The following is a 25528-nucleotide window of genomic DNA, read 5'->3' as shown; positions in this document are numbered from 1 at the left end:
GCTTGTAAAGTTGCAAGTCTCAATCTCCGAAGGCAAAGACAAGAGATCGCTGAGTTAGCTTAAAAGCTTCAGGGGAAAAAATAAAGATTCTATCTTCCTTAATAGTTAACACATTGGCATTTTCCAGCCTGCTAGCCGAGTTAGGCAGGACATGTGTATTCTCAAAATTGTGCCATTTTAACCAAAAGGTGCTGGTTTAAAACTGAATCAGTGAAATGGATGCAAATATCCTCGCAGCCGCCCTTCAATCTTACGAAGGCCTAGCTTCCATTAACTTAATCTAACCGCTTATCAGGAAAATAAATTAGGAAAATAAAACTGGGTTCAAATACAAAAAAGTATACAGAGTTGTGCACTGGTTTAAACACAGTATTAAAAAAAAAAAAGTGAAGTTTATCTAATGCATCCCTGAATATAAACAATGTCTTCAAGCCTAAACCACCTGGATTCCCTTAAAAAAACCCCCAACATTTAATATGAGCACATCCAAGCTATGTTAGTGCTTCAAAGCACTAATAGCTCCCCTAAGGTTCAACATGACACATTCTGATAGTTTTGATACCAAAGTCTACTACAAACTTAGGAAAAAAGTTAACGAACTAGAACAAATGGAAAAACAACCCAACCCAAAACCGATATACCTAATCGAGGCTTCCCAAAGAAGGTAGATGAAAAGCACTGTCACCAGGGGCAGAAAGTTTTCTCTTAAAAGCCTACGAGCAAACACTCGACTTTGCAGCTGAGAAGGGTTTAAAGCATACTTTGATTTGTGCCAGCCTACATCTGTCTACATTATGATTAAATAAGTTGACCAATACACTTCAGGTTCAAACAACTGTTGAATAATGTAAGATGTGTTTGTAGAATTGGCTGGCCTCCATGGATAACTCCCCATTCCCTCCAAGAGAAGCAGACTGGTGACTCAGTGTTTTGGCACTGTACAAAAATTTGACAGAGAAGTAAGTCAATCAACACAAATTTTAAGAGTCTGTTTTTAATTTAACCTCATAAATGCTTTGAAATGAATGATACCATTTAGAAAATAAGTACTTTGAAACTTTTTTCCCCCAAGATGGGGCACAATGTTCTGCTCTCACATGAGACTAGTCAACTTCTAGTTTCATGACTAACCATTCAGAAAGAGCACAGAGAAGCAACATCTTTAAGAACTAAAAATAACACAACGCTAAACCAAATTACAGCAGTGCACTAAAATAGTAAGAAGTTAAGTCTCATTCAGCTACATCACTTAAAATATATTCTGACAGGAGTTTGCACACACCAGATTTCCAGAGCCAACCACATGACATCAGCAGGCACACTGATGGATGACACGTGAAAAAGCGTGGTTACCTATTTTAAGATTATTACATACAATCAGTGAATTTGTTTAGTTGTGAGAGATCTACTGGATAAGCTGAACTTACATTACCTTAAAAATAAAGCATGCACACTAGCCCAAACTTCAAAGCTGGAGACTTTTTATACTTCTTAATACCAGCAGAGGCTGGGGAGGAAGAAACCATAAGGATTAAGGGCAGGCAAGGGGTGGTTGGTTTTTGTTTTTAAACAAAACCTCACTGTAATATCTGTGAAAGTGAATGGCTGAGAGATTTACCATTTAAAGAATATCACTCATCATCACTACCATTCTCCTCCCAAAACTATACATACTGAGAACTTCTTCCCTATAGAAGAAACGAAACTGTACATGATAATTTTGCTAAATACTAGGATATATATATATACACACACACACAAAGGACCGATTTTAGTTATTTCACTTCTTACTTAAAACTGTAATTTTGTTTCTGCTTTAAGGAGCAAAATAACCATATAACTGAAATCTAGCTTGCAGGAAAGATATCTTTATGTAAATCTGAATGTTGTGCAACTGCATGGTAATAGGATTGCATGTTTAATACCATGGTTAGCCAGATACTTGAAGGTACTTGTGTACTGTAAGTATCTTAAGTTTACTGCATCTACATGAACATTTACTGAAGTGTCCAAGTCCAGGTCTCAGCCACCACCTCTAGATTTTAACCACAGAAAGATTTACTGCCATAAACAGTACGTTGAGGAAAATTATTTTTAAAATCGTTTTTAATGATATTTGCGAGGGGACATACATGATTCAGCATGCCTACAGCATTCCAAACTTGACACCATACACTATAGCATTCACTCCTACTATTAAGAGTCCAGACAATTCTTTGAAATTATCTATAAATTAAAAAACCAAATAACTCTGCACTGAAACACTAATAGACAAAGTGCTGCTTTAATTTATATTCATACTGCACAAAAGACTGACTAAGGTTTAAAGCCAAATAGCAATGAACAGCCTGTAATACGCTTTCAAGTCACCTACAATTTAAATCCAAGAAATGCTGACTCTGCCCATACTGCTTTTTATGGGCTTTCACACATAAACTGTCTCCATCCAAGCCCTTCTTTACAATCCCACCATCGCACTGTAATAGGGCCTCTCTCCCAGCTGGTATAAACAACATTTGGGGTTTTTTGGTTTTAACGAAATCACCCAGCGTATCCAGTTCAAATGTAAGCAGGCATTATACAAACCCACTGGTGTTCCAGCTGTGTCAGGCTCCCACCAGTGCTTGGGGAAAGCCTTGGGGAACAGCTGTGGCCAGGCAGAGCTAAAAGCTGACCATAAACGCCAGGAGCAGGACTGCTGACGTTGGCATGTGAGTCAGAAAAGCGATTCCAAAACCCACTGCTTCCACGTACGTCCTAGCAGAGCCAGCCACGTTATTTCACGTTAAGGAGGCATTCTGCTGCGACAGGGCGGCTCAGGAACGCGATGTATTTGCTCTAGGAGTACGTGGCCACAAGAGCTCGAGAAAGAAACACCTGAGGAAACCGCCCGTTCTCACGTAGCTGACACAAAAGCCCCACCGTTGTCTTAAACACCAATTCAGCTGACTCTACAGCAAATTTATGCTCATGGCAGAAACAAGATCATCTTTAGGTTAGGACCTCCTGCAGAGAGCAGAGCTCCCTGGTGCTGCTCGGACAGGCTTTCTCCCACTCTCCCCATCAACCACAACCACTTATGGCCCAAGAGACCAGCGTGATGGAAAAACTCAACACCCTCATACCTTCAGAAGAATAAAACATGCTGCAGTACCAACTATCAATTGATTAAAAGGAACCCATCTGGTTTATTCCAAGTCCATTTATACTTTGCATTAGGAAAATGCTATGAAAACAACCAATCCAGGCAAAAAAGATTACCTACTTTTGTCCTTGTCACTATTTCAGTGACAAAACCAATATTTTATATATTCATCAAATTACTCACCCTTCCTAAAAGGCAAGTAGGCTTCTCCACAGATGGGCCCCTTTTTGTGAACAACTAAAACACCTGTTGATGCTATCTGTCAAGGCTCCTGTCAACCAACATTGCTATGACTATCTGTAATTCAAATAAGTATCGTGGTTAGAAGTAGGCTGCTAACCTCAAACTCTGAATTTTCCAATCTAAAAATCAGAAGGTGGCAGAACCCAAACTCCACACAACGTGATGATGTAAGCAGAAAAGCCATAGCGTACAAAACCTGACAGGAACAAGAAAAAAGCCTCTCTGAAACAACTTGTCACTGAGATTTTTTTCCTCTTTCAAGGCATTCAGAAGAGTACAGAATCAGAAGAGTACAGAACCAGGACTTCTCTCCCCACATACTCACACGGGAAGTTAGAAATCCTAACACCGGCTGAGTCAGCATGCAAGCAGTACAGCCGGTACTTACATACTCTTAAACCTTCTTAAAAACACTGTGTTTAATAAAAAAGGGAAGCACACTGTTCCACATCCCACCCAGAAATGATGGATTTCAAGACAGGACATGCACATCTCATTCTCTCACGTTTCTGCAGAAAGGTTTTTCTGTATGTCCCTAAAAAGCCAGTCAGCAGGAACTTTTCTGGTAAACCAAAGGACACTTAGGGCTTTACAATCTACCATACTCACTAGGGAGAGACTGCCAGGATTAGCGATAGTAGCCTACAGAGGTGTCACGTCAGACCACGACAACTGATCCACAGGACATATTCATGCAGCCTACACTCAAGATCTGCAGAGCTTAAGGTTTGTTTGTTTTTTTTTTTCAAAGCCTCTTCCCAGCTTTAAGTTGTAACCAAAAAAACAAAACAACAAAAAAAACCAACAACAACAAAAGATAAATAAAAACAATACATGCAAGAACATAATAAAACTGTTTGCCTCAGTCTGTAAACACCCTGAAACAACTCAAGGATATGAACTCCTCATCATCTTAAGCAGCAGCAGTGGAAATTACTGATTGACAGACAACGTACAGTGAAACAAAACGAAGATGAAGAAAGAGAAGCAGACACCAGAAGGAATAGCAGCACTGACAAAAGTCTGCATTACCGGAAGGGGAAAAATAATGCTGAGTGCCATGAGAACTCAGGAACAAGTGGAACAGTCAATTCTGCAAAATACTATGAGATTAGATTTCTATACAAGAAATCAACTTCCCCTTCAAGTCAGCAGGCAACCACTTCAGATTTTAGGGTTGGCAGAAGTGTATTTTTCAGCCACAGACCCTATTTTAAAACGAAATTCCTACATCGTTACTGAAAATAACAGGTGTTCTAAAACACGTATCTATTATTGTACACTAACAGTGGATAGTAGTTCTGAATAGGAAACAGCATTTCAGGAAATTACTTGTGGGCAGCCAACTGATTTACTAACTCCTATTACATGTAGTAGATGGCCCTGTATCTTTACGCTAAAGATACTACAGATCCCAGAACTCACTCCGTATCTTCTCTAAGTCTTCACCTGTTCTGAGATGAGCAACCAAAGAAGAGGAAAACCAATTCTGAAGCCAGAGAACAGCTGAAGGGAAGAAGAGGAAGAGGAGGAGTGGGTAAGGACCCGTGGACAGCAGAGGTGCTTGCCAACCATGTGCTGCGATAACAAAGGGAGCAAGTTCCACCACGGCACGGCACGGGTTTTAATTGCGACTGCCCTGCAGCTAACCCCATGACATCAAGCTGCAAGCACTAACTGAGACACCCCATCAGGCCTCAGCTATAATTGCTTTTCTGTGTCCTCCAGTCTCTTTATCAACCACACTACAAAACATCTTGGACACCGGCGGTTACTGTGAGCCCACAGAATTGCAACTGAAAACAAGAAAAAAGCCACTGGTCCATGCACAACGGAGTGGCCTTGCGAAAAGCTAACTACCTCCAGCCTGTCTGTATCTCTCTGAATGGCAGCTCTGCCCTCAAGCGTATCAACTGGTCCCCCAGCTTGGCACACACCAGTGCCCTAAAGTGCCAGTAAAAAGACTGTAATATATTTTATTCCCAGGATCAATACAAGCAATGATGCTATGCAGCTACCAGCAAGCCGACTGAAAGTTACTCCAGAATTTACTTCCTCTGTAAAGGCAACCTTAATTAAGGGTTCCCAAGCCAAGATAACCCTTCCTTCTAAATGAAGGACAGATGATGAAAAAAGTAGAAGAGATTTTTCAAAGGGAGAAATCTCAAAGGGAGTCCATCTTCCCATCACTGGCAAATTCTGTTCCCCACTGAGACCCTGAAAAATTCCATCACTCCCTCTAGAAAGCTGTACCCAAAGGGGGGGGGACGGGGAGGAGAAAGAAAAAAAACCGAAGTGTTTTGGAATTTTCATTCACTCAAAGGCAATTTTTCTCTGGGGTTTTACTATGGAGCTATTACTAGTTGAACTGTAGAAGCTGAAGCCTCAACGGTGAGGAAGGATCACTTGTTACTAGCTTTGTCTTTCAATGGGTGTGTACCTTCAAAGTAGCAGGATGTGAGTGTAGAAAGGGTAAAAGGCACAGTAAAAAGTCAGAAACACCACATCTGCAACATTCATGTTGCTATATGAGAAGACTAAACCGAAAATAAAGCTAGTTGACAGTATCTTCTTTTACGTTTCCTGTCCTGCAGAGGAATATTATTTTCCATGTTTACAAGGCTCTTTATAAACTTATAGGACTAAATAGGTAAAAATAATATATGTTTATCTTATTACCTATATAGCTTACAATATAATTTTGGCGTAGCCTTTGGCTCATGAGAGAGACCACTCCTGTTTTCTATTTTCACTAAGGAAAATGACAAAGTCAGGACTCCAGTCTAGGAACTCCTGTGTTTTTCTTGAGTCTGTGCCAGCTGTTAGGAAGCCTTGGGGAGTCACTACATGTCATTTTCTCCAAGCTATAACGGAGATTTAATAAAAATTTACTCAAGGCATTAATTTTAATGCAAAAATTAGAAAGCTTTAAGCATGGATCTTACTTCCAATGCATTCCGAAGTACTGGAACAGGCAAAGCAAAGAGCAATAAAATAGTAAATTGCAATAGGAATTTCACTACTGCAAACTAACCCCCTTTCAGTGAAAAATGAGGAGTTACCAGCAGGATCCTCACAGGACCTGTACTTTTCATACATGACTTGGGAAAAGGGGGTGAGCAGCGGAGTGACAGTGTTTACATGCAGTACTGAAATATGTTGCGTAATCCACCCTAGCCCTGACTGCAGAAAGGTGCACAGAAGGGCAAAACGATACCAAGTGCCCGGACAACAAAATGGCAGGTGAAATTCAGGAAACAGTAAGTGCAAAGGAATACCCTCGGGGGGGGGGGGGGGGGGGGAAGCCTCCTCATACACAGCGATGTCATCTAAACTAGATAGCATGACTTTACAAAAAACTGTAGTAAATACAGGCCATTCTCCTAAGAACATCATCTCAGCACAGTAACAGAGGCAACTGAAGTGTCATAAATCACTAGACAGGGAAAGACAACACAGAATACATCACTATGCCAGCATACAAACTCGTGATGTACTCATACGTTAACTACTGTAATTCCAGTTGCCTTTCCTTAAGGAGGGATTAGCACTGCCAGAAAAGCTGCACTGAAGGACAGCAGGAATGACCAGAAACATGGAACAGTACCCATTTGAAGAAATACTAAGACTACAGTTCTTCAGTGTAGGAAGGAAGGAGTGTCAGCTGAAAAATGTATGGAAGCAAATGCCTGACTTCTAAAACCGTGAAAAGTAAAACTACTGGGAAATGAGTTTTTACAATATAGACTCTAGGAGACCCTGAAATCACGAGGCAGTAGGTTTTAAACAAAAGGAAGTTCCTTTTCCACCTAGTCAAACTGCGGGACTCGTTGCTACAGGATGTTGCAGAGGCCAAAAGTACAAATGGCTTTTAAAACAAGATTACATAAATTAATGGCAAGTATGTCCATTCATCTGTGTGTATTATGAGCAGCGGTCTAGATGCAACGTCTGGCTCAGAGCGTTCCTGAATTGCCAGAAGGTGGATGGTACATAAGAGCATCAGTCTATATAGATTTTGAAGCTTCATATACACGCACCACTTATTGATTATTTACAAGTACATAATGGTATGAATACAGATAACAAACACTTGTGTGAAACGGAGACATCCCATAAGGAAGAACTCCCATCTAGCAACCATGAGAAGGCAACTTGCTACAATCTGAAACTCATTAGCCAGAGTGTGAAAATGGTCTAAGTTTTGAGCAGAGTGGGTCATCAGCATTTGAACAGTAACAATGGCTGGTTTATACTTTGTTTCACTGCATTTTTGAATTTTTTTTTTTTTTTACAGTACGACTGGATACTCTTCAAAAACACATAGCTTTAACCTACCATTCAGGGATGGTCGAGCATCTAGTTCATACAGAAGGTCACTTCAGATGAGCACAACTCCATCTGGCTTCAATTTGTGACTAGATATAGGGCACGGATGGTCAAGCTGGCATCTCCCGAGAGGCATGCAGCCCTTATCTTTCAAACGCAGTCCTTGCAGAGGATAGCCCATCGACAGGGTGCCTGCAATTGCTGACTACCTGGCAGAGAGCAGCAACTGAGGCAAGCCTAGTCCTCTGCACCCCTGCCAGGGGTAGCCCACCTCTCTCGGGACCTGCTCCTTCTCCCTTCTCCTCTCCCTCAACAGCAAAGGAACCCACCACTGCAGACCGAGGTCTCCAGGGGAGCGAGCACAGGCAGGAGGGAAGCAGGCAGGAGCAGCAAGTATGTACAGGGAATACAGATGAAAGAAAAATGGCTGGAAGTTAAATGGGGGGTGAGGATTGTAACTTGAGAGCTGCAGGGGTTTGATTTATACAACAGCCTGACAAAATAAATGAGCCTGACTCTTACCTGTTCAAAGGTTCCCTCCTCACACTTCTCTGAAACTGTTTTTAATGTTAAGTGGGTGGCATTTTTCTTAAGTAAAAGAAAACGTACTGAAAATAATCTTGTCCAGATGTTTGTTACAAATTTGCTACATAAAGTAAAAATATGGGAAATATTAAAGTCAAGCACTTTTTGGTAGTTCATGGCTTTGAAACAGCACATTTCACTTTTCTGCCTGTCTAGCAAAGAAAGGGTAGCTATCCCTGGTGCACTATGCCTTCTCACTATAGAAGAGGTCCCAAAATCACACATAACTTCAAAATAGTTTTGGAGAGAAAGTATGAGCCCCCCTATAGATAAATAACTGATTTTAATTTCTTAAACTTTTGCTTAAATCAGTCTTGTGAAGTGTACACATGCTTTACATCAGCAAGCTACCCTAGGACAGGACTGCATATTGGACATATGCACATGTGAACTCTAAAACGGGCAACATGGGAGAAAACAGTGAAGAGGCAGCAGCACAGACTGTAGTACAAGTGACCACCTGGACGACCAAAAGGGATCCAAACCAGGAATATTTGAAACTGTTACATTACTTACATATCCAACCACCATGTTCCTTTAAGAAGCAAAGGACTACTAGTAGGAAGACAGACTTCTGGTCACTTCACTCAGAGATGCAATAAGCAGGACTTACTACTGACTGTGCCATTGCTAGAAAAAAGCTATTTTAACAGACTGCAAAAATTGGCTGGTTTTGCACCTCCTCCACTCCAAACTGCAGTATTTTTTTTTCCTCAGGAGGGCTGAAGTTGGCAGGCACCTCCAGAGTTCATCTGGTCCAGCCCCCTGCTCAGAGCTGGGTCACCCACAGCAGGTTGGGTGACCAGCAGTGGGGTTTCGAATGTCTCCAAGGATGGAGATTCCACAACCTGCTTCTCTGTTTGATCACCCTCACAGTGGAAAAAACATTCCTTATGTTTAAATGGAATTTCTTGCATTTCAGCACGCCCACTGCCTGGTCTCTGGGCACCACTGAGAAGAGTCTGGCTCCCTCTTCTTCACTCCCCCCATCAGGTATCTGTACACACTGGTACGGTCCCCCTGCACCTTCTCCTCTCCAGCATAAACAGCCCCAGCTCTCTCAGCCTCTCCCCATATGACCTGAAAAAGCAAATCCACTACTACAAAGAGAGCTACTGACTGGCTGATGCTGTGTTATATAGGGGCTAAAGGAGACACAAATAAGGTTAAGCCAGAGGTACGATTAGCCAACATCTATTTCACTGGGCATCATACAATATGCCAGCTGAAACTGAGTCAGTTTAAGATGCCCTTATCAACCGGCCACAGTTTCCTTTCTCACAGCAGCAAGGCTGCGTGCCAGCTGCCTGAACAACAATGCAGCAACCACTGGAACTGGAAGGGCGCGATGCCTTCAGCCGAGCACAGACCACAGGCTGTTTGAATACAGCAGAAGCTGTTGAGGGAGCTTGGTGTCCACGGCAAGGGTTAGCTGCTTGAACAGACGCTTGACCGGGACACAGAGCAGCAACAAGAAAGATAGGTTATTAACCAACTATAAACTGGTTTGGAAGTCTTTCACACGTGGCATCCCCGGACTATTTCACAGTGCAGAGAACTTAAACATACGAGGATTTCTGCCTCAAAAATAGTACGGACCAAGTTTTCATCTATAGCAATTTAAATTCCACATTACCACAACAGTCAAGCTAGCCTATTGTAGCTTTTCAGTTTAATCTGACTAGTAACTTCAGGACTGTTCTAACTATATAGCTGCAGCCTTCTGAACTAGGCAAGCAGGAAGATAACAGACTGCCACACCAGAAGGTCAGCAAGCCACAGCAAAAGTACGCCCAGCAGAGAAACCTACAGCCTCTGCCATTTCAAGCTATCAACAGAACAAAGTGATGTGAATTGACAATACAAGCTCCTCCTGTAAATAGATTTAAAATATCTTCATATTAAAAAAACCCCAAAACCAAACCAAGCAAATACATATAAGCCCCTCAAGCCTTCAGCCAGTTTATTGCATTTTAAAACTTCTTACAGTCATCTGACAACCAATGCAACAGGTCCTCCACCCTGTTAGGACCAAAAGGGAGAACGGGTTCCTGAACTCCCTTCACTGCGTTCACCTTTCTATCATTTTCAACATAATGCTCGTTTTTGCTGAAACAAGGCGAGGCAGTCTCAGGCTCTGCTCTCACAGCAGCACGCTGGGGCCACGTAGCAGCATCTCCTCAAAGTTGTACATCATTTGTACAGTCCAGAACGCCTTCATGGTCAAACTACGTGCTCTGAGCTGGTCTGACCCTAAATTAATGTGTAAAATTAATCCCCAGGTATAAAATAGTCTTTTTCGTTTGGTGCCATTAATTACCATGCAGGTATGGCTTTCATTTCTTTCATTTCATGGCTTTGTTAGAGCACGAGGCACACAATGTATACGTAACCGCCCTACCTTCACACACAATGTCCATACCGACGTGCAGGCATACACATTTCTACCCGATTCCTATTCATAACATATGCTAACGAAAATACTCTCGAGTAGTTTTAAGTTAAATACCAAAGAACAAGAAAGTCTTCAAGTGCAAGCAGCTGTTACGTGCATAAAAGCATTTCTCTATTTTAGACAGACACTGCCCTGGAACAGCAAGTGAATTCGCTTTCAACCTGAAGCTTACGACTGCCACTTACCAGCTAATTCTAGCACAAGCCTGCACTGAAAATATACTTGATCAGCTATTTTTAACCAACAATCTTCAGAAACTTACAAAAATTTAATCTTTACAAAAATTTACATGAGCACCAAATGACTTTTTCAAAAGGCCACAAAGACCCATGTTAGTCCTCCTTTTGAAGGGTATAAGTAGTAAGTCACAAATGTGGAACACAAAAAGGGTAACATAAATGACGATTAGCTGCAAAGTCAAATAACTTTACTGTTCTGTTCACTGAAAATACTGCTTTCAAAATATTATTTCCTTAGTGCAGTGTAAAACACATGCCAATGATTAAAGATCTTGTATTGATATATTCCAAGTAAGTTTGTTTCCAAGAACACCTGCACAGTCCTTGGATTGTCCACAGTCATTCCCCTACTGTAAAGTAAAATACAGCAGCACAAGAGACAGGGAGCCCCACGAGTGTCCCCCTGAAGAATTAACTAACCAACCCATCCACAACAGTCCCAAACTGAATTTTGAACTGAAAAAAGTGCTGTCTTTGTACAAGAGCTCTCCAAGGAGCCTAAAGAAAACCAATTTAGTTTCTTCTTGCCCATCCAGAAACTTTTGCTCAATACAGAGCATCCAGTTTCCCTTTTATAAAACAAGTTTCCTTTCTGCTGCAGCAGAAAGCCTTCATTTAAGTGACAAGGTGAAACGTAGCTTACTAGCTACAAGTATACTGTGTACATACCTACAGGTACATACATACATACTAGCAGTCAGTACAGGACAACATGGTAGCGACTAGAAAGACAGCATTTTGCAAAATTCCCATAGCAACCTAGCCTGTTCCAAGCCAAAAACTGTCAGATATAAACCAGGACAGACTAAACACCACAACTGAATTACAAACATCATGAACACCGATAAGTATCACAACAGAGAATAATATGCTGCCGATTTATTTGCAGGAAACAGCTGGCAACCTATTCAGAAATTAAGCATCATCTAGAAAAAGGGAAAACATCTCTCAAACAGCCAGTCAAGGTTACTGATACAACTAACACAGAGATTTGAGGAGAACTGCTGTTCAGACAGTCCTATGACTTGGCAGGACATCACTTCCAAGGAATTTCAGTCCAAGAGGCCACCAGCAAGGGAAGACAGCTCTTCTCCTCGAGCTGTACAGCTATGATGAGAAGCATCCTGCTTGATTTTTGGGCAGTATTGAATCAAGCCCATTCTGCGCAGGAGAGACAGCATAGCACATCAAAGCAGTAACATGGTCAGAAAATCACTGATACCACTGACAGGAAAAAAATGAAATTAATTACCCACAGCGTACTAAAATCACTCATGTGCACAAACCACAAGGCTATGGGTTCCTAATCTCCAGAACAGCAAGAACTCAAAAACTAACTGCAGTTCCACAGTTAAAAATGACTGGGAAAAAGCAAGCAACAAACCAACCCAGAATTTCATAGAGCTATCCTAATGCACCAGGGAACAGTGAGAAACAGGACAAGAAAAGTGAAATAGTACTGAAATTGCCCATTTCAGACAGAGCCCCTGAAGCAGAATGAGTGCTGGACCTTGTACAAGGGGATGTGGCTGAGCAGGGACCTTCCTTACCAGCGGCAGCCAGCAGCAAACAGTAGCAAGCTGCAGCAGTGTTCATCGCAGAGGATGTCAGTCCAGCTCTGTCTTGCAACAGAGAAACCAAGAATGTCTTGGGGGGGGGGGGTGGGGGGGTGGGCAGAGATGAGGGAAAAAAAATCAGTTTTCATTTGGAGAAAATACTTTTTTCCCTGTGCATGTTAGATGGGATCACATGGTGCGTAGACCTGCAAAGCTTCTGTATCAAACTGTCACAAGGAAGATCCTTGGAGGATAGAAGAATGCATTTCTGATGGCAAGAATTGAGTCTCACACTAAACATGGAAGAACAAAGAAAAGAAAGGTTAAGAAAGAAAAAAAAAAATACACAGCTAGCAAAGATTTCTTAAACCGTGTTCAAATTTTCATGGGCAAATTTTGGGATAATCAGTCCCTAAGTGTTAAACCAAGGCTGTAGTTTGGCAAACACTTTAAGCTGGCATAAATTTGCATTGCTGCTGAAAGAAAATCTCACCATCTGCCAGTCCCCTGTGCCAGCACAAACATCCGAATATTGAACCAGGAGCACTTCTTTTGCCAGTTTATTTTTCAGATGGATCAGTTCCCCAAACCAGTTCACAGGATGGCCATGTAAATACTTGTGCTGGCAAAGAAGAGGGACTGCTTCTCCGGCAGCACCAGCCACAAGTGTTCACTGAACGACAGCCTAAGACACAGGGGTATGGAGAAGTTCCTAGCAGTCACAGGCGGTGCTCCCCACCCTCAGACATGCTATATTCATACCACACTTCAAAATTACAATCACCACACAGTTGCCCCTCAGAAACTAGTATATCTTTGTAATTTCTTCTAGTAGGAGAACCTGCCGGAATCTCAGCAATGTTCACGTTTTCATTTTCACTGGCCATAAACAAGTGTCTTTTCTGGATGCTGTGCTTCTTGATCAAAAGATCATTTGCATTAGAGACAAGAAAGAGCCTTTTGATCATCTATTCATTTGGGGACCCAAAATGCTTGTACATGAGGAACAACAAACGAAACTGTACTCATCGCATGTCAGGGCTCTAGCCCAACAGGGATTTAAGAACTGTGGGCTGCTGAGTATCCATGAATCACTATACAACCCTTCACTAACCAGCACTCTCGTCTAGAAGAAAAGACCATTGCCAACAAACACATCACTGTCAGGAAAGGAACACATCAGTAAGGATGAGCATCAGTCATATTCTGTATCAAGATCAAGCATCTCAAGTGATTACTGGGAGACAGAGAGACCTAGCCACACTTTCCCACAACTCGGTGACAAAGTCAAACCCATCCATTACGAACCAATTAAATCAGTAGGCTTTCTACCAAGAAATAAATTCAAGGCGTGATAGTGAAATAAATCCCCAGAATGATACAGAAGAATCTCTAAGTGGGCAGGCCACAAGCAAATTGAGGGGAAGCCCCCCACTTTACAGATGCTCCTCAGCCCAGATCCCCAGCCGCAGCTCTTGGGTCCTCTGATCAGAGCGGGACTCACCCGAGCTGCAGCAGAGCCCCGCACCCGCCTCTGTGCTCACTTTCCTTCTACCAGCGTTTTACCACCATCATCACTTCCCAGTACCTGCTTGCTTGCTGAGTCCTTATTCTCTACCTCTTATTTTCCCCTGTCTTCTTATTGCCACACACACCCATGGTTGTATTTTGCAGAATCAGATATAGCGGAAAGAACATCCAGGAATCTTGCTCGGGTCTCCTGTATGCTATTTTAAACAGCATCTGCAAAACTCAGATTTAACCTATCCTCCTCCCATGTTCCCTCTGCCCCCCCCCAGTGCTACACAGCTGCTGACAGCTTCAGCTCTACCAGCTGATTACTGCTCCTTCATTACGTTTCTCTTTCCGTGGTAACATTAATCCAACATGTTTGTAGGAAAGCTGCAACATAAATAAATGGCCAGAGCAGAGCGCCTCTTCTTTCCAGCTTACAGAAAAGCTAACAGCAGGGTATGAGAAATCCACTCACTCTTAGAGGATTATTTTCTAAAGGAGCATTACTAACTTTTAAAGAAGCTAATTTAACAGGGCACAGTCAGACTAGTCCGAATCCGGAGCCCTCTAGGTCTTCAGAAAACTCCAGGATGCTCTAGTGCGCAGCATCATATTGAAAACTGATGAGCATCCAGGGAATTATAAGCAGCAGTTAAAGTACTCACAATCAGGTCAGTTTATTTTGAGATTGGAGGCGGGGAGAGTAAGAGATGAGCAATTCTGCAATTCAACAATTTCAAGAAAAAGCAGAAAAGCAGGCTTGCACAATGTGTAGCTAATAAAGCAAATTTTTAAGCCACTGACGGCTGAGAAGCGGCAGGTACCACTGGCCTACTGGTAGAAACAGGAGAGCATTAAAATGCAGCAATTTGAACTACAAGTCTTCTGACAGGTTACAAGGAGTGGAAATGAAGCAAAAACTGAAGGGGTGTAACCAGGGACTGTCAAACTGTCTATTCAATCTCCTACTAATAAAAGGCCCAGGGTAGGCTTAGGAGATGGATGACACTGGGTGTGATGGGAGCAGAAGCAGGAACAGCTGATAGATCAGATGTCTGTTCATACAGTGATTATTATGAATCCAGTCCACAATTGGGATGCCCCAATATTACCGCAATACCAGTAAAGGATGCAAACTTCAGCTTTATATAAAGTTTTAGATGATCAGCAGAGACCACAACAGAGGAAAGAGAAACCTAGCAAAGAAATGATAAAGCTGCCCCCTCCCTTAACCCCTTCTCAGCCTCTGTGTGGGCAAGGAGGAAAAAAACCTTCTCACCTGGGTGAGATTCAAAAGGATTTCATTCCCTGACTTTGATGAGCAGGTTTATACCTCCACTGGCTATCTAAGACAGGACAGGCAGGAAACAGAAATATGTGCACATACAAGTGTGGTAACTGATAAGAGAAAAGAAAAAAAAAAAAGGATTAATATTTTGGGAAGAGATGGAAGAAGAAAAACCTAGAAAATAACAGGAAGTAGGAGAAAGACGCTACAGCTCACATATGCAAGTATGTGCCACCATCTGCTAGAGAAAAGAAGGAAGCAGACTCTGGAAAGAAAGAGACTAAGAGAACAAAAGCAAGGAATGCAGTAAGTCAGGACTTCTGAGATGAGTAAATAGTTAGCCTTTCTCTTATACCTGCTGCTGTACTGTCCACACACCTGAGAGGTAGTTGCCTAGTTTGCACCTACTGCTATATGGATAACTTTCAGGCTGGAGAGTAATCTACTGATGGTCAGGTCTAAGCAGAACCACATCGGTTTAAGTAGATCAGTTCTAGGTAGGCCAGTTAATCTAGAGAAAAACCCCAACAGAGGCTTTCAAATGTTAAATCTCAGGTTTCTCACACCTAACGTTTTTCCTTATTTCATGTCCTTTACCTTAAGAGACTGGCCCTGATGAATGTAAATCAGTTTAAAACAGATTCCATTCAAACAACATAGCTTTCTCCCTGATACAGAGTTTTACAGGCTGAGATGCAGGGTATACATCTCGAGACCCATTTCTTTCCCCCTTTTCATGTACTGCTTTCTAGACACTTTGTAGAAGTGATGGCAAGTTCAACAACAACAATGCCAACAGGTATGCAAGTTAAGCCTTTGCTAAATTTGAAGTGATAATCCAGGCATCATGTCTTCCACTTTACCTACAGCTCTTTTTCCCCAACACCAAAAACAATTAGCCTTGATAAAGAGCATCATTAAAACCTTTGATCAATAATCTATTCAATTCTGTAGAAGTACCCAGCTGCTAGTTAAAGCACAGAGAATAAAACTCTTAAGATTTTATAGGTATATTTAGTTAACAAAACATTTTTGAAGACTCAGTAATAGAAAGAGGGTAGGTATTTCAGCACACTGCGGAGCGGATTTATTTATGATTCATTCCCTCTAATAGGATATGCTTGTTTACAGAGCTTGAACTAGATCTGGTAAAGGTTAAAGATTCAATAAAAGCTCCTGTGACTCCTGTGACATAATGCCAACCCTTGCACAACATTCAAAAACAAAGCCAGTTTTCTAAGATGACACTGCAGTGAATCCAACAACAATATTTTCAGTAACTGGCTGCAAGTGGTTTGGGTTTTTTGCTTGTTTTTCATTTAAAGGTCTAATAAAAAAAAATATTAAAGTTAGGCTTAAAAAAACCCACAAGACAACACACCTTTAGAACTGTTAATACAAAAATCATCTTCTCCTCAAAGCTACAACACTGCACATCTGATTTCTCACTAAATGGCTTTCTGAGGAAACACAAACTCCTAGACTTCACCACCCCATATCTCCTCAGCACAGGTACATTCCTGACATTTATGAGCACAGTCCAATGCTAGCAGATCCCCTGTTGCATGAGGTGCTGTACCAAACTGCAATCATTTAATACATGCCAACCCATCACCTTGTGCAGCTAGCACTGGTCGTGTTTTAGAGAGGGTAGGGGGATCCCCAAGGGCTGGCATTCTTTTGCTGGTTCAGATGCCGGGGAATTACAAATCTCACCAGTGACACTGCAAATTGATTTATTTAGCACCTTCAGTAAAATGGTACGCTAAGTTCTCCACACACCAACTATGCAAACCACAGTATTGCAACATACGCACACAGGAGTAGTAAAATTATTCCGTAAGAGCTCAGTCGGCCAAGGTGCGCTACCCTTCCGTGCATTTTGGTCCTATTACTTGAAATGAAACCAGCGAGAATAAATACTACACATGCATTGTTCCTTTTAAAAAGTCTGCTGTGAATGCAAACACAACGTACCCATCAAGATTTGAAAGCAGACTGTATTTGACTAAATGAACTAAGCAGCTGTCACCAGGCAAAGTGCACCGACAGAAAAGCTCCAGAGTAACCTGTTGCAGCTATTCAAGTATCTCCACTGCACACCCTTCTATACTGCCAAGAATAAAAAGCATACCGGGACTCTGGCAGCAACGCAATCAAACCTCGATTCAGAAACAGCAAGGGCAAGAAGTGAAGAAAAAATTACTTCAGATAACCAAGAGGCGTCTCTGTTTATTTTACATCTTCCCTTTTACCCTCTAAACAGCCAGGAGCCCCGAAAGGATGTACAGATGTCTCCACTGCCGGATTGTTCTCCCTTGACTCAACTTACTGCGGCATTAAGGGCAGAGGAAAGGTACAGTTCTCCACGGACGCAAAAGAAGAGAGAAGGGGAAAGTCGCACCACTCCCATCCCTGCTGACTTTACGAATGAGCATTCCCAAACGCTGACAAACCCCGCATTTCGACAGATCACACTCTTCCACTGACTTGTCCATCTCTTCTCACCAACGGCTTCTGTTTCTTCAGCTTGGGCGAATCTGTGAGAGCGACTGACAGTTTTCATTCTGCTCTTGCTGACACTTTAGGGAACTGAGCTTTCCTGCAGCACAACAAGCACTGACTTTTGTGGGGAGATAAGCAAGGGAAGGTGAGAAGACAGAAAGTCATGCACTTCTGTACCACCAAGGAGTAAAGCACTGCACCTTCACCGACCTGCCCCCTCCATCTGTTCTGATCCCCCAAATACAGAGGAATTTCAGCAGTGACTGAAAACCAACAATCTTCATTGCTTTGCTGTTGCTCCACAAAAGCGTGCAGCATGAAGAGATTTCCCCCTCTCTTTCACAACTAGCAAAAGTATCAACTACTTAGAAAAATAAGGTAGAGTAGTCCAGGAATCGCATGCATGGTTCAGGATTACAATTCTGAAAGTCCTTTTCTAAAGCCCTGGCACGTATTACTTATGGAAGCATACCTCTGCACATAAACACAGAAGTGGTATTCCTCTTTGCTGCATAAAACTGAAACCCAGCAAAGCCACTGGTATTTTTAGAGTGCCAGTTTGAAGCACAGGGGCCTTGAAGAGATTTAGGAGTGTCTGAAAGATGAGTTGGCTTAGAAAAGTCCAAGCTAACAGGGATCTAGGAGGAATCTAGACCTAATTTTAACATTCCTGTTAAAAAGTTTTAGCACAGTACTGGTTCAACTAAAGGTACACAAAGACCGCATTTCAAAAAAAAAAAAAAAGAAAAGAAAAATTCCCACTCACTTCTCTCTATCACGGGAGTTTCCCGTGCCCCAAACAAATCCAAGGCTGTTTTTTTTGCCTTACAGTTTCTCCTCTCCTCCCTCCCGCAGCTTCCTACCAGCTGAGATTCTGCAGCTGCAGCAACAACAGTCTGTCTGTGACAGTGCAACCACCGCGGCGGGATGGTTCCTACCAATTCACTAGCTTCCTTATGTTTTAATAGAGGTAGCACATTGTGAAGGGGCTTCCCCCCCTCTTTTTTTTTTTTTAAACTGAAAAGATACTGATGAATATTCATTACTAGTCCTTTACCAAGGGCGTGAATTTTATTTAAAGGACTGGAAGGGAATTGCAAATTAGGCTAATACAATGGGAGATTTTGACTCGGTTCTCTGGTCTCGAAATACAGCTAAAGAGTAAGGATTTGCAGAAAAGAGACTTGATGAGAGTAAAAAAAAAAAAAAAGACCGCCAACCTCTCCCCAAAGCCACCCTGCTCCTCACGGCTGTGACTGCTGCCCGGGGTCTCCTCTCCGCATTTTTAAGTCTAACACTTGGCAGGCCGCATTCTGAGCCAGGACTTACCAAAACCCGACCTATTCATGCGAGCCTGCAAAAGTTATGCACAGAATTTTTCATACTCCTCGGGAAGCTCCGTTCCGGGTAAGGTGCGCGCATCCGTGGCTGCCGAGAAGGCATTACAGCCGGTGCCTAGCACACGCTACCCCCCCGCGTTCAGAAGCCAATGAGTATATTGATTTCAGTTTTTTTCGGGAGACCTCAGCAAAACTTGCACTTTAATAATTCATCGCCTAGCGGGTAAGCTTCCAAGCCAGGTTTTTAACAAAACGCAGGGATATAAACGAGATAAAGGGAACCCCCCCCCAGAAGCTTTTTTTCTTTTTCTCCCCTCCTCCCCCCTGCTCTGGAAAAGCAGAGAGGCAAACCACCCCTTTCACACCTTCTGGGTCGAAAGCGATTCCCCCCCCCCCGGGGCGCTGACCGCGGACTACACCCGCGCCCGCCCCCGAGGCTGCGGCCGACGCGACCCGGCCCCGGGGACGGGGCTGCGGGGAGGGAGCGGGGTGCGTGTGTGTGTGTGTGTGGGCGCGCAGCGGGCACGCACACAGACAGACCGACCGACCGACCCAGACAGACGGACGGACGTGCGCACACGCACGCACACCCGCAGACAGGCGCACACGTGCGCGCACACACGCCCCTGCCCGGGGAAGCGCCGGCCCCGCCGCCCCCCCCGGCTGCAGGAGGAAGGGAAGGGAGGGAAGGGGGGGGGGGTGCCACCGGTCCCGCACTCACTTTCGTCCTGCCGTTGATTTTGTAGTTGCCCAGCTTGCCGTTGCAGTGTCGGATGAGATCGTCCATGCTGTTCATGAGGAGCCGGATGGTCTGGCAGCCCGGCTCCTTGCCCTCCACCCAGGTGATCTTGTCGCCGCGGATGTCCTTGGAGGAGTCGCTCTTCTGGCTGACGAGCTGCCCGTCGGTGAAGCGGCCGGTGTGGTGGAGGGCCCGCACCTCCTGGGCCACCAGCCCGCCCAGCTCCTTGCCGAGGAAGTCGTCCACCACGCAGATGCCGTGCTTGTTCATGCAGGGCACGATGTACTCCAGCGCCAGCCGCTGCGGCACCAGCGACTTCGTCTGCCCGTTGGGGCGCAGCGCGGCCCCGCCGGGCCCCGCCTGCACGCCGCCCGGGTACAGGTTCGACTTGTCCCGGTACAGCAGCACCGCCTCCCCGGAGGGCGACGGGGACTGGGCCGGGGCCGGGGCCGCGGCCGCGGCCTCGGCCTCCGCCTCACCGCCGCCGGCGGCGGCCGCTCCTGCGGCGGCGGCGGCGACGTGGTTGTTGGTCAGCGGGGCGGCCTCGCCGGGGGCCTCCGGGGGCGGCGGCGCTGCCCCCTTCCCCGCCGCCGCTCCGGCTCCGGCCGCCCGGCTGCCGCCTCCCGCCGCGGCCCCGCCGCTGTGGGCGCGGGTCGGCGGCGGGGGGTGCCCGCCGCGGGGCTCGGCAGCGCCCCCTGCTGCGGCCGTCGCTACCGCCGCCGCCGCCGCCGTGCCTCCGCCGCGGCAGATGAGCTTGTGCTTCTTCCAGTCCTGGCGCTGGTGCTCCTTGCTGCAGTAGAAGGAGCTGCGGCAGCGCCCGCACCGCAGCAGGTTCTCCATCTTCCCGCACAGCTCGCAGTACTGCCGGTCCCGCTCGCTGCTGCCGCCGCCGCCGCCGCTACTCTCGCCGCCGCCCTGGCCGGCTCCGCCGCCGCTGTCATTCGCCATGGCGCTGGTGGTGCCGCCGCCGCCGCAGCCCCGCTCCGCGGCCGAGGGGTTATGTAAGGAGGCGGGCGGGAGCGGCGCTAACGCGGGCCCCCACCCGGCCGCGCGGGGAGGGAGCGCTCACTGCATCATGGCCGCCCGGCTCCGCCGCGGCCCCCCGCCGCCCTCCGCCCTCCGCCGGCCCGCGGCCTCCTTCGGGGCGGCCGGGCGCGGGGCTGCCGCGGGGGCCCGCGCCGCCCTCCCTTGCGCCGCTAACGCCGCTAGCGCCGCCTCATCGCCGCCCCGCCGGCGGCGTGCGCGGCCGAGGGGGTGGCGGGGGGGGGGGGGGGGGGAGAGCGGCGGTGGGGCGGGAGGAGGGGGGGGGGGTGGCGGGGGGGGGGGGGAGCTGCCTTCCGCTCCCCGCCCGGCCTCTCTGCCTAGTGCGCGGGCCGGAGCGGCCGCCGCCTCTCTCCGCCGCTGTGTCGGGGCGAGGAGGAGGCGCCACTCTCGCGGCCCGCTTTGCACGTACGCCACTTCCAGCCCGCCAGCGCCGCCGGCGCGCGTCAGGCGGGCGGGGCCGCGCCGCGCCGCTGGGCGGGCGGGGCCGGGCGGGGCCGGGCCGGGGAAGGCCGGCCCGCAGCGCACCGCAGCGCACCGCACGGCACCGCGCGGCGCGGAGGGGCCGATCGGCCGCTGCCGCGGAGCGCAGCCCCGGCGTCGAGCCCACGGACAGGCTGCGGGCCGTGGCCGGGCGGTCCTCGGCCGGGGCGCCCCCGCGGCGGCGGGAGGGCGGGCGGGCGGCAGCGGCCCCCTGAGGAGCGCGGCCTGCGCCGCGGACCCACGTCCCCAGAGGCGGGGGGGGGAGACCGGGCTTTGGCGGCGGGGGGGGGGGGGGTGTCACCGATCTGGGCTGCCCGGGATGCCCCCGCCGTCCCCGGGCGGTCGATGGGTCGGTAATCGGTGGGTGCCCTTGTCCCTGTCGCCGGTGGCGAGCTGCCCCTCGGGGTTGGGCGGAGGAGGTTGCGGGCCCGCCGGAGGTGAGGCGGGGGCACCGAGGAGCAGGAGGGGAGCCGGGCTGACCTGGAAGCCGGGCGCTGTGGCGCCATGAGTGACAGGGAGGGTGGCGGCGGCACCCGGCCACAGTGGAGGGCCAGGTTTTGTCACTCCCGTAGGCCCCAAAATATCCCCGCCAGATAGCTGGCAGAGGGGGACGTGTGCTGGCTCCCTCCTAAATAACCGGTGGCTTCTGTCCCACCTAACTCGGCGGTAACAAAGGCCGGAGTCAGACCGGTTAAAAAAGCAAAAAGCAGGAAGAAGGAGCAGGTGATGTGGCCTCTGAAAGGAGGAGAGGCCAGGAGCTGGGGCCAGTGCTGTGATCAACATGGCAAAGCCCCTGACAGGAAAAAGGAAGTTGGTTTGGCAGAGCCGCGCCGGTGGAAGGACGAAGGGCCCGACGCAGTCACGTCGGCTGTCAGAAGCCACATGAGGACCGGGACTCCTCTGAGGCGATGCGTAAGAAGCCACATGAGGACCGGGACTCCTCTGAGGCGATGCGTAAGCTCCGATCGATCCGGCTTAACCGTGGCTTTGCTTGCTTGTGGTAGATGTTAGGAAAGCGGAGTGTATTCAACAATTTCCTGCGATACAGCCCAACATGGTGGTCGGTGCCTCAGAGCCTCGTGGTAAGCCGGAGCAAGGACTCCTCCCGGGCTGGGGGATTCTCCTGCCCACCCCCCCAGAGAACCATTTGGTGAACAGGCAGCAAGTGTGTGCTCCATGGGCTGGGCTGGTGAGAGGCAGCGCCTGCAGTTGGTGTGCAGAGCCTGTAAGTTAAGCGAATCTGTTCTAAAGTCCACAAAGTGTCAAATACATGAGCCAATATACAGATCTGGAGGTAGAAGGGGGAAATGGATCCTCTGGTTGGTAACCCATAGGCTGCCGCAGACTTCCGTGTGATTTTGACAAGTCGGTTTTTCTTCGCCACTGCAGAAGAGGAACGGTAATGCTTTTGCTCCTCGCAGGCTGTTGTGAAGCTTAAGACTGTAATATACTTGTATTACAGTGAGATGGCTTTATGTACGCAATTAAAATGGTTTGGTTCTTATCATCTCTCTATATGGAACTGGATTCAAAATTAACTGACATAGCAATAGGACTTGGAGGAATGTTGGGCACTGCGTGTACTACGTGAAGGATGTAAAAGGAGAAACAGAGTGTGCCAAGGCTACAAATGCCTGTGGTACATACACAGAAAATGAGGAGGAAAAACAGGGTGAATTATTAGAAAGACGGAAGGAATCCTGAGAGGACAAGGTCATGAAAGCCCGAAGGATGAGATTTCAAGGTGAGTGTGATCAGCGAGCTCCAAGGCTGAATTAAAAAAAAATAAAAATAAGCCGAATGAACTGGAAAAGCTGGGAACTAAAAACAGATAGAGTTGCAGATTAGTAATTTCTTTGTTCATTGCCCTTAAAGGGAGGAAAATACAGCGGTAGAGGCAGAAGGAAGTGGGTCAAAAACAAGTTTTAAATTCAGAACATAAAGTGGACAGATTTTTAATCTAGGTTTAATGAGAGTTGTTCTTTAACTACAGGTATATGAGGTATGTCGGAAATACTAGGCTAGGCATTCCTCTGGCTTGCTTTAAACTGAGATTAACGCAGCTGAATTCCTTGGACTTGCAGCATTGTTAAACCGAGCTAAATGAGAAGAGAGTCAAGGCTGTTATTTTCAAAAACTTGAGAAATACAAACAATGACATTCTGCCAGAAAGAAAATGAAGAGTTAAAAACCTTTTGCATTTGTTGCATACTCCTTCAGCAAACATAATGGAGATGAAAGTCACAGACCCTAAACTCAATAGTCCAACTATGAAACAAATAAGAAAAGGACCAAGGTACAAATATGGTGCCTGGCTAAAACCTAATGATAGTTACTAATTCATGGGCTAATTTGGCTTCAAAAGTCTTTCGTTCTTTCCCACCTGTCTTTTGGGATGCAATTAAAGGTCTTGGTCTTGGTTTTTACATTTGCTAATGTGCTGAGCTACTTCAGGTTGTCTTGACATACTGTTCCCCAGCATGGTCAACAGAAATACCAAGTTCAACAAAATCCACCTTCGGGTATGTGAAGCATTTGCCATATTTTATGATTACAGCACTTCACCAGAGGCACAAAACACTTTAATGAAGGTTGTTGTCCAGTGACAAAGCTGCAGAAAGAGTGGTGGTGGTGGTAAGGAAACTCTGGAAGACAATGAGTATTTATATTACAATAGTGTCTACAACATGCTAGAAATGTTTTCCAAGCATATAAAGGCTCTATTCATTGCCAAAGAGCTTGTTCCTTAAAAGAGAGCATAAGGACAAAGCACGATGAAAAGCCAGCATACGGTATACAAAGCAAAATGACCAACATGATGGTTGCCAAAACTGAGGGGGAAGGGACTTCCTCCTCTTTCTTTTCTGCTGGTTACTCTTCACTTGCTCCTTAATGTGGCATTTCCAAGATAGCTAATTTCTTGTCTGTGTCAGTGAATGTTGGAAAAGAACTTGACTGGTGACTAGGTAATGATGAGACATACTGCTTTGCAGAGAATGCAGATGAAAAGTCTTTAATACCAGTCATGATGAGGATGCAAGGTCGTCGTTTTTTGTCACCACTTAGATATGGATCTGATATGTTTATTAGAAATGCAAAAAAAAAAAAAATGGGTTGGTCAATGAATAACTTCTCTGTTTTCATTAAGTAGTAATAATAGCTGCATTTATACCATGCTTTATATATTTTGAGTACTGCAGCAGTAAGGTTGTATAAGCAACCAAAAAGGAATCTTTGAAGCCCAGGGCGAGGGGGGAATACAGAATAACAAGATTAGGGAATTTTAATTCACAGAACAAAATCAGCTTAGGAATAAAGTTTAAATAAAAAAGTAATCTCGTCTTCAGATAGTTTTGCTGTGAACAGGAAAAAAGTCCCTGGAACTCCAGGCTAAGTTTTTCACTGCTGCCAGAAGGCCACTTGGAAGCTACACATGCTCCTGAGCTGGTAGTGCAAGGTGTCAGTCAGACATGTGTGCCCACGACAGCGTCACAATTAAAATTCAGAACTTGGGGGCCTGTAGCATTTGCTCTCTTTCCCCCCACACCACTCCACTGTGTTAGTCAGCCTGACTGCTCTTACTCCACTTAAACTGTTATTCACTGATCTCAACAGTGGCATTTTTCAAGCTTGCTTTTCATACTAGCAAGTGAACTGTAACAGGTTTGCAGCTTTTCCAAATAAAACTAGAGTACTGTTTGTCTGAGTTGGATTCTCTGTTAAACTCACTTTCTTTCTAAACAGGACAAACTGTACAAAGTACATCCACAAGGCTGTGGAAGTACTCCTTTGTCGAACGCATGCTCTTGGCGTGGTTTATTCATCTCCCCGATACCTCCCCTGCCCCCCTGTTTCTGCAAAGCGAGGAAAGGGTCACCCATTAGAGATGATCAGGAAGGTGTGGGGTTATTGACTGGCTGTGCTAGCGCCGACCATTACAGAGAAGCACACGACCGACTGCAGGGTCCTGTCAAGTCACTTCGTGGCCAGCACAAGCTAAGGGGTCTCAGCAGTTTTCAGGATCCAGGCTTCAGCTCTCTGATACACCAAGAGCTTGATATTCTC

The 25528-nt window shown here is 46.0% G+C and overlaps 1 protein-coding gene across 6 annotated transcripts in view; it reads right to left on the bottom strand.

Annotated features, from left to right (window-relative positions):
* The window catches only part of EGLN1 (egl-9 family hypoxia inducible factor 1), a 36060-nt gene extending 15000 nt beyond the window's left edge, over window positions 1–21060 (bottom strand). For 3 of the 6 annotated variants that reach the window (XR_008237862.1, XR_008237863.1, XM_052805217.1), the window contains exon 1: window positions 19922–21052. Coding sequence is in view for 3 of the 6 variants with exons in the window: in XM_052805217.1 (XP_052661177.1) it covers window positions 19922–20887 (966 nt within the window). In the remaining 3 variants the exon portion in view is untranslated. Of the gene's footprint in view, window positions 1–19921 lie in introns of all 6 variants that reach the window. The other 3 variants (XM_052805219.1, XM_052805218.1, XR_008237864.1) reach the window with 2 other exon arrangements.
* Window positions 21061–25528: the final 4468 nt, after the last annotated feature.

This window comes from Harpia harpyja, chromosome 13 (assembly GCF_026419915.1).
Source record: "Harpia harpyja isolate bHarHar1 chromosome 13, bHarHar1 primary haplotype, whole genome shotgun sequence".
In the NCBI taxonomy this organism is placed as follows: Eukaryota; Metazoa; Chordata; class Aves; order Accipitriformes; family Accipitridae; genus Harpia; species Harpia harpyja.
Note: the sequence above shows the minus strand (reverse complement) of the source record. Positions and strands in the feature narration are given on the sequence as shown.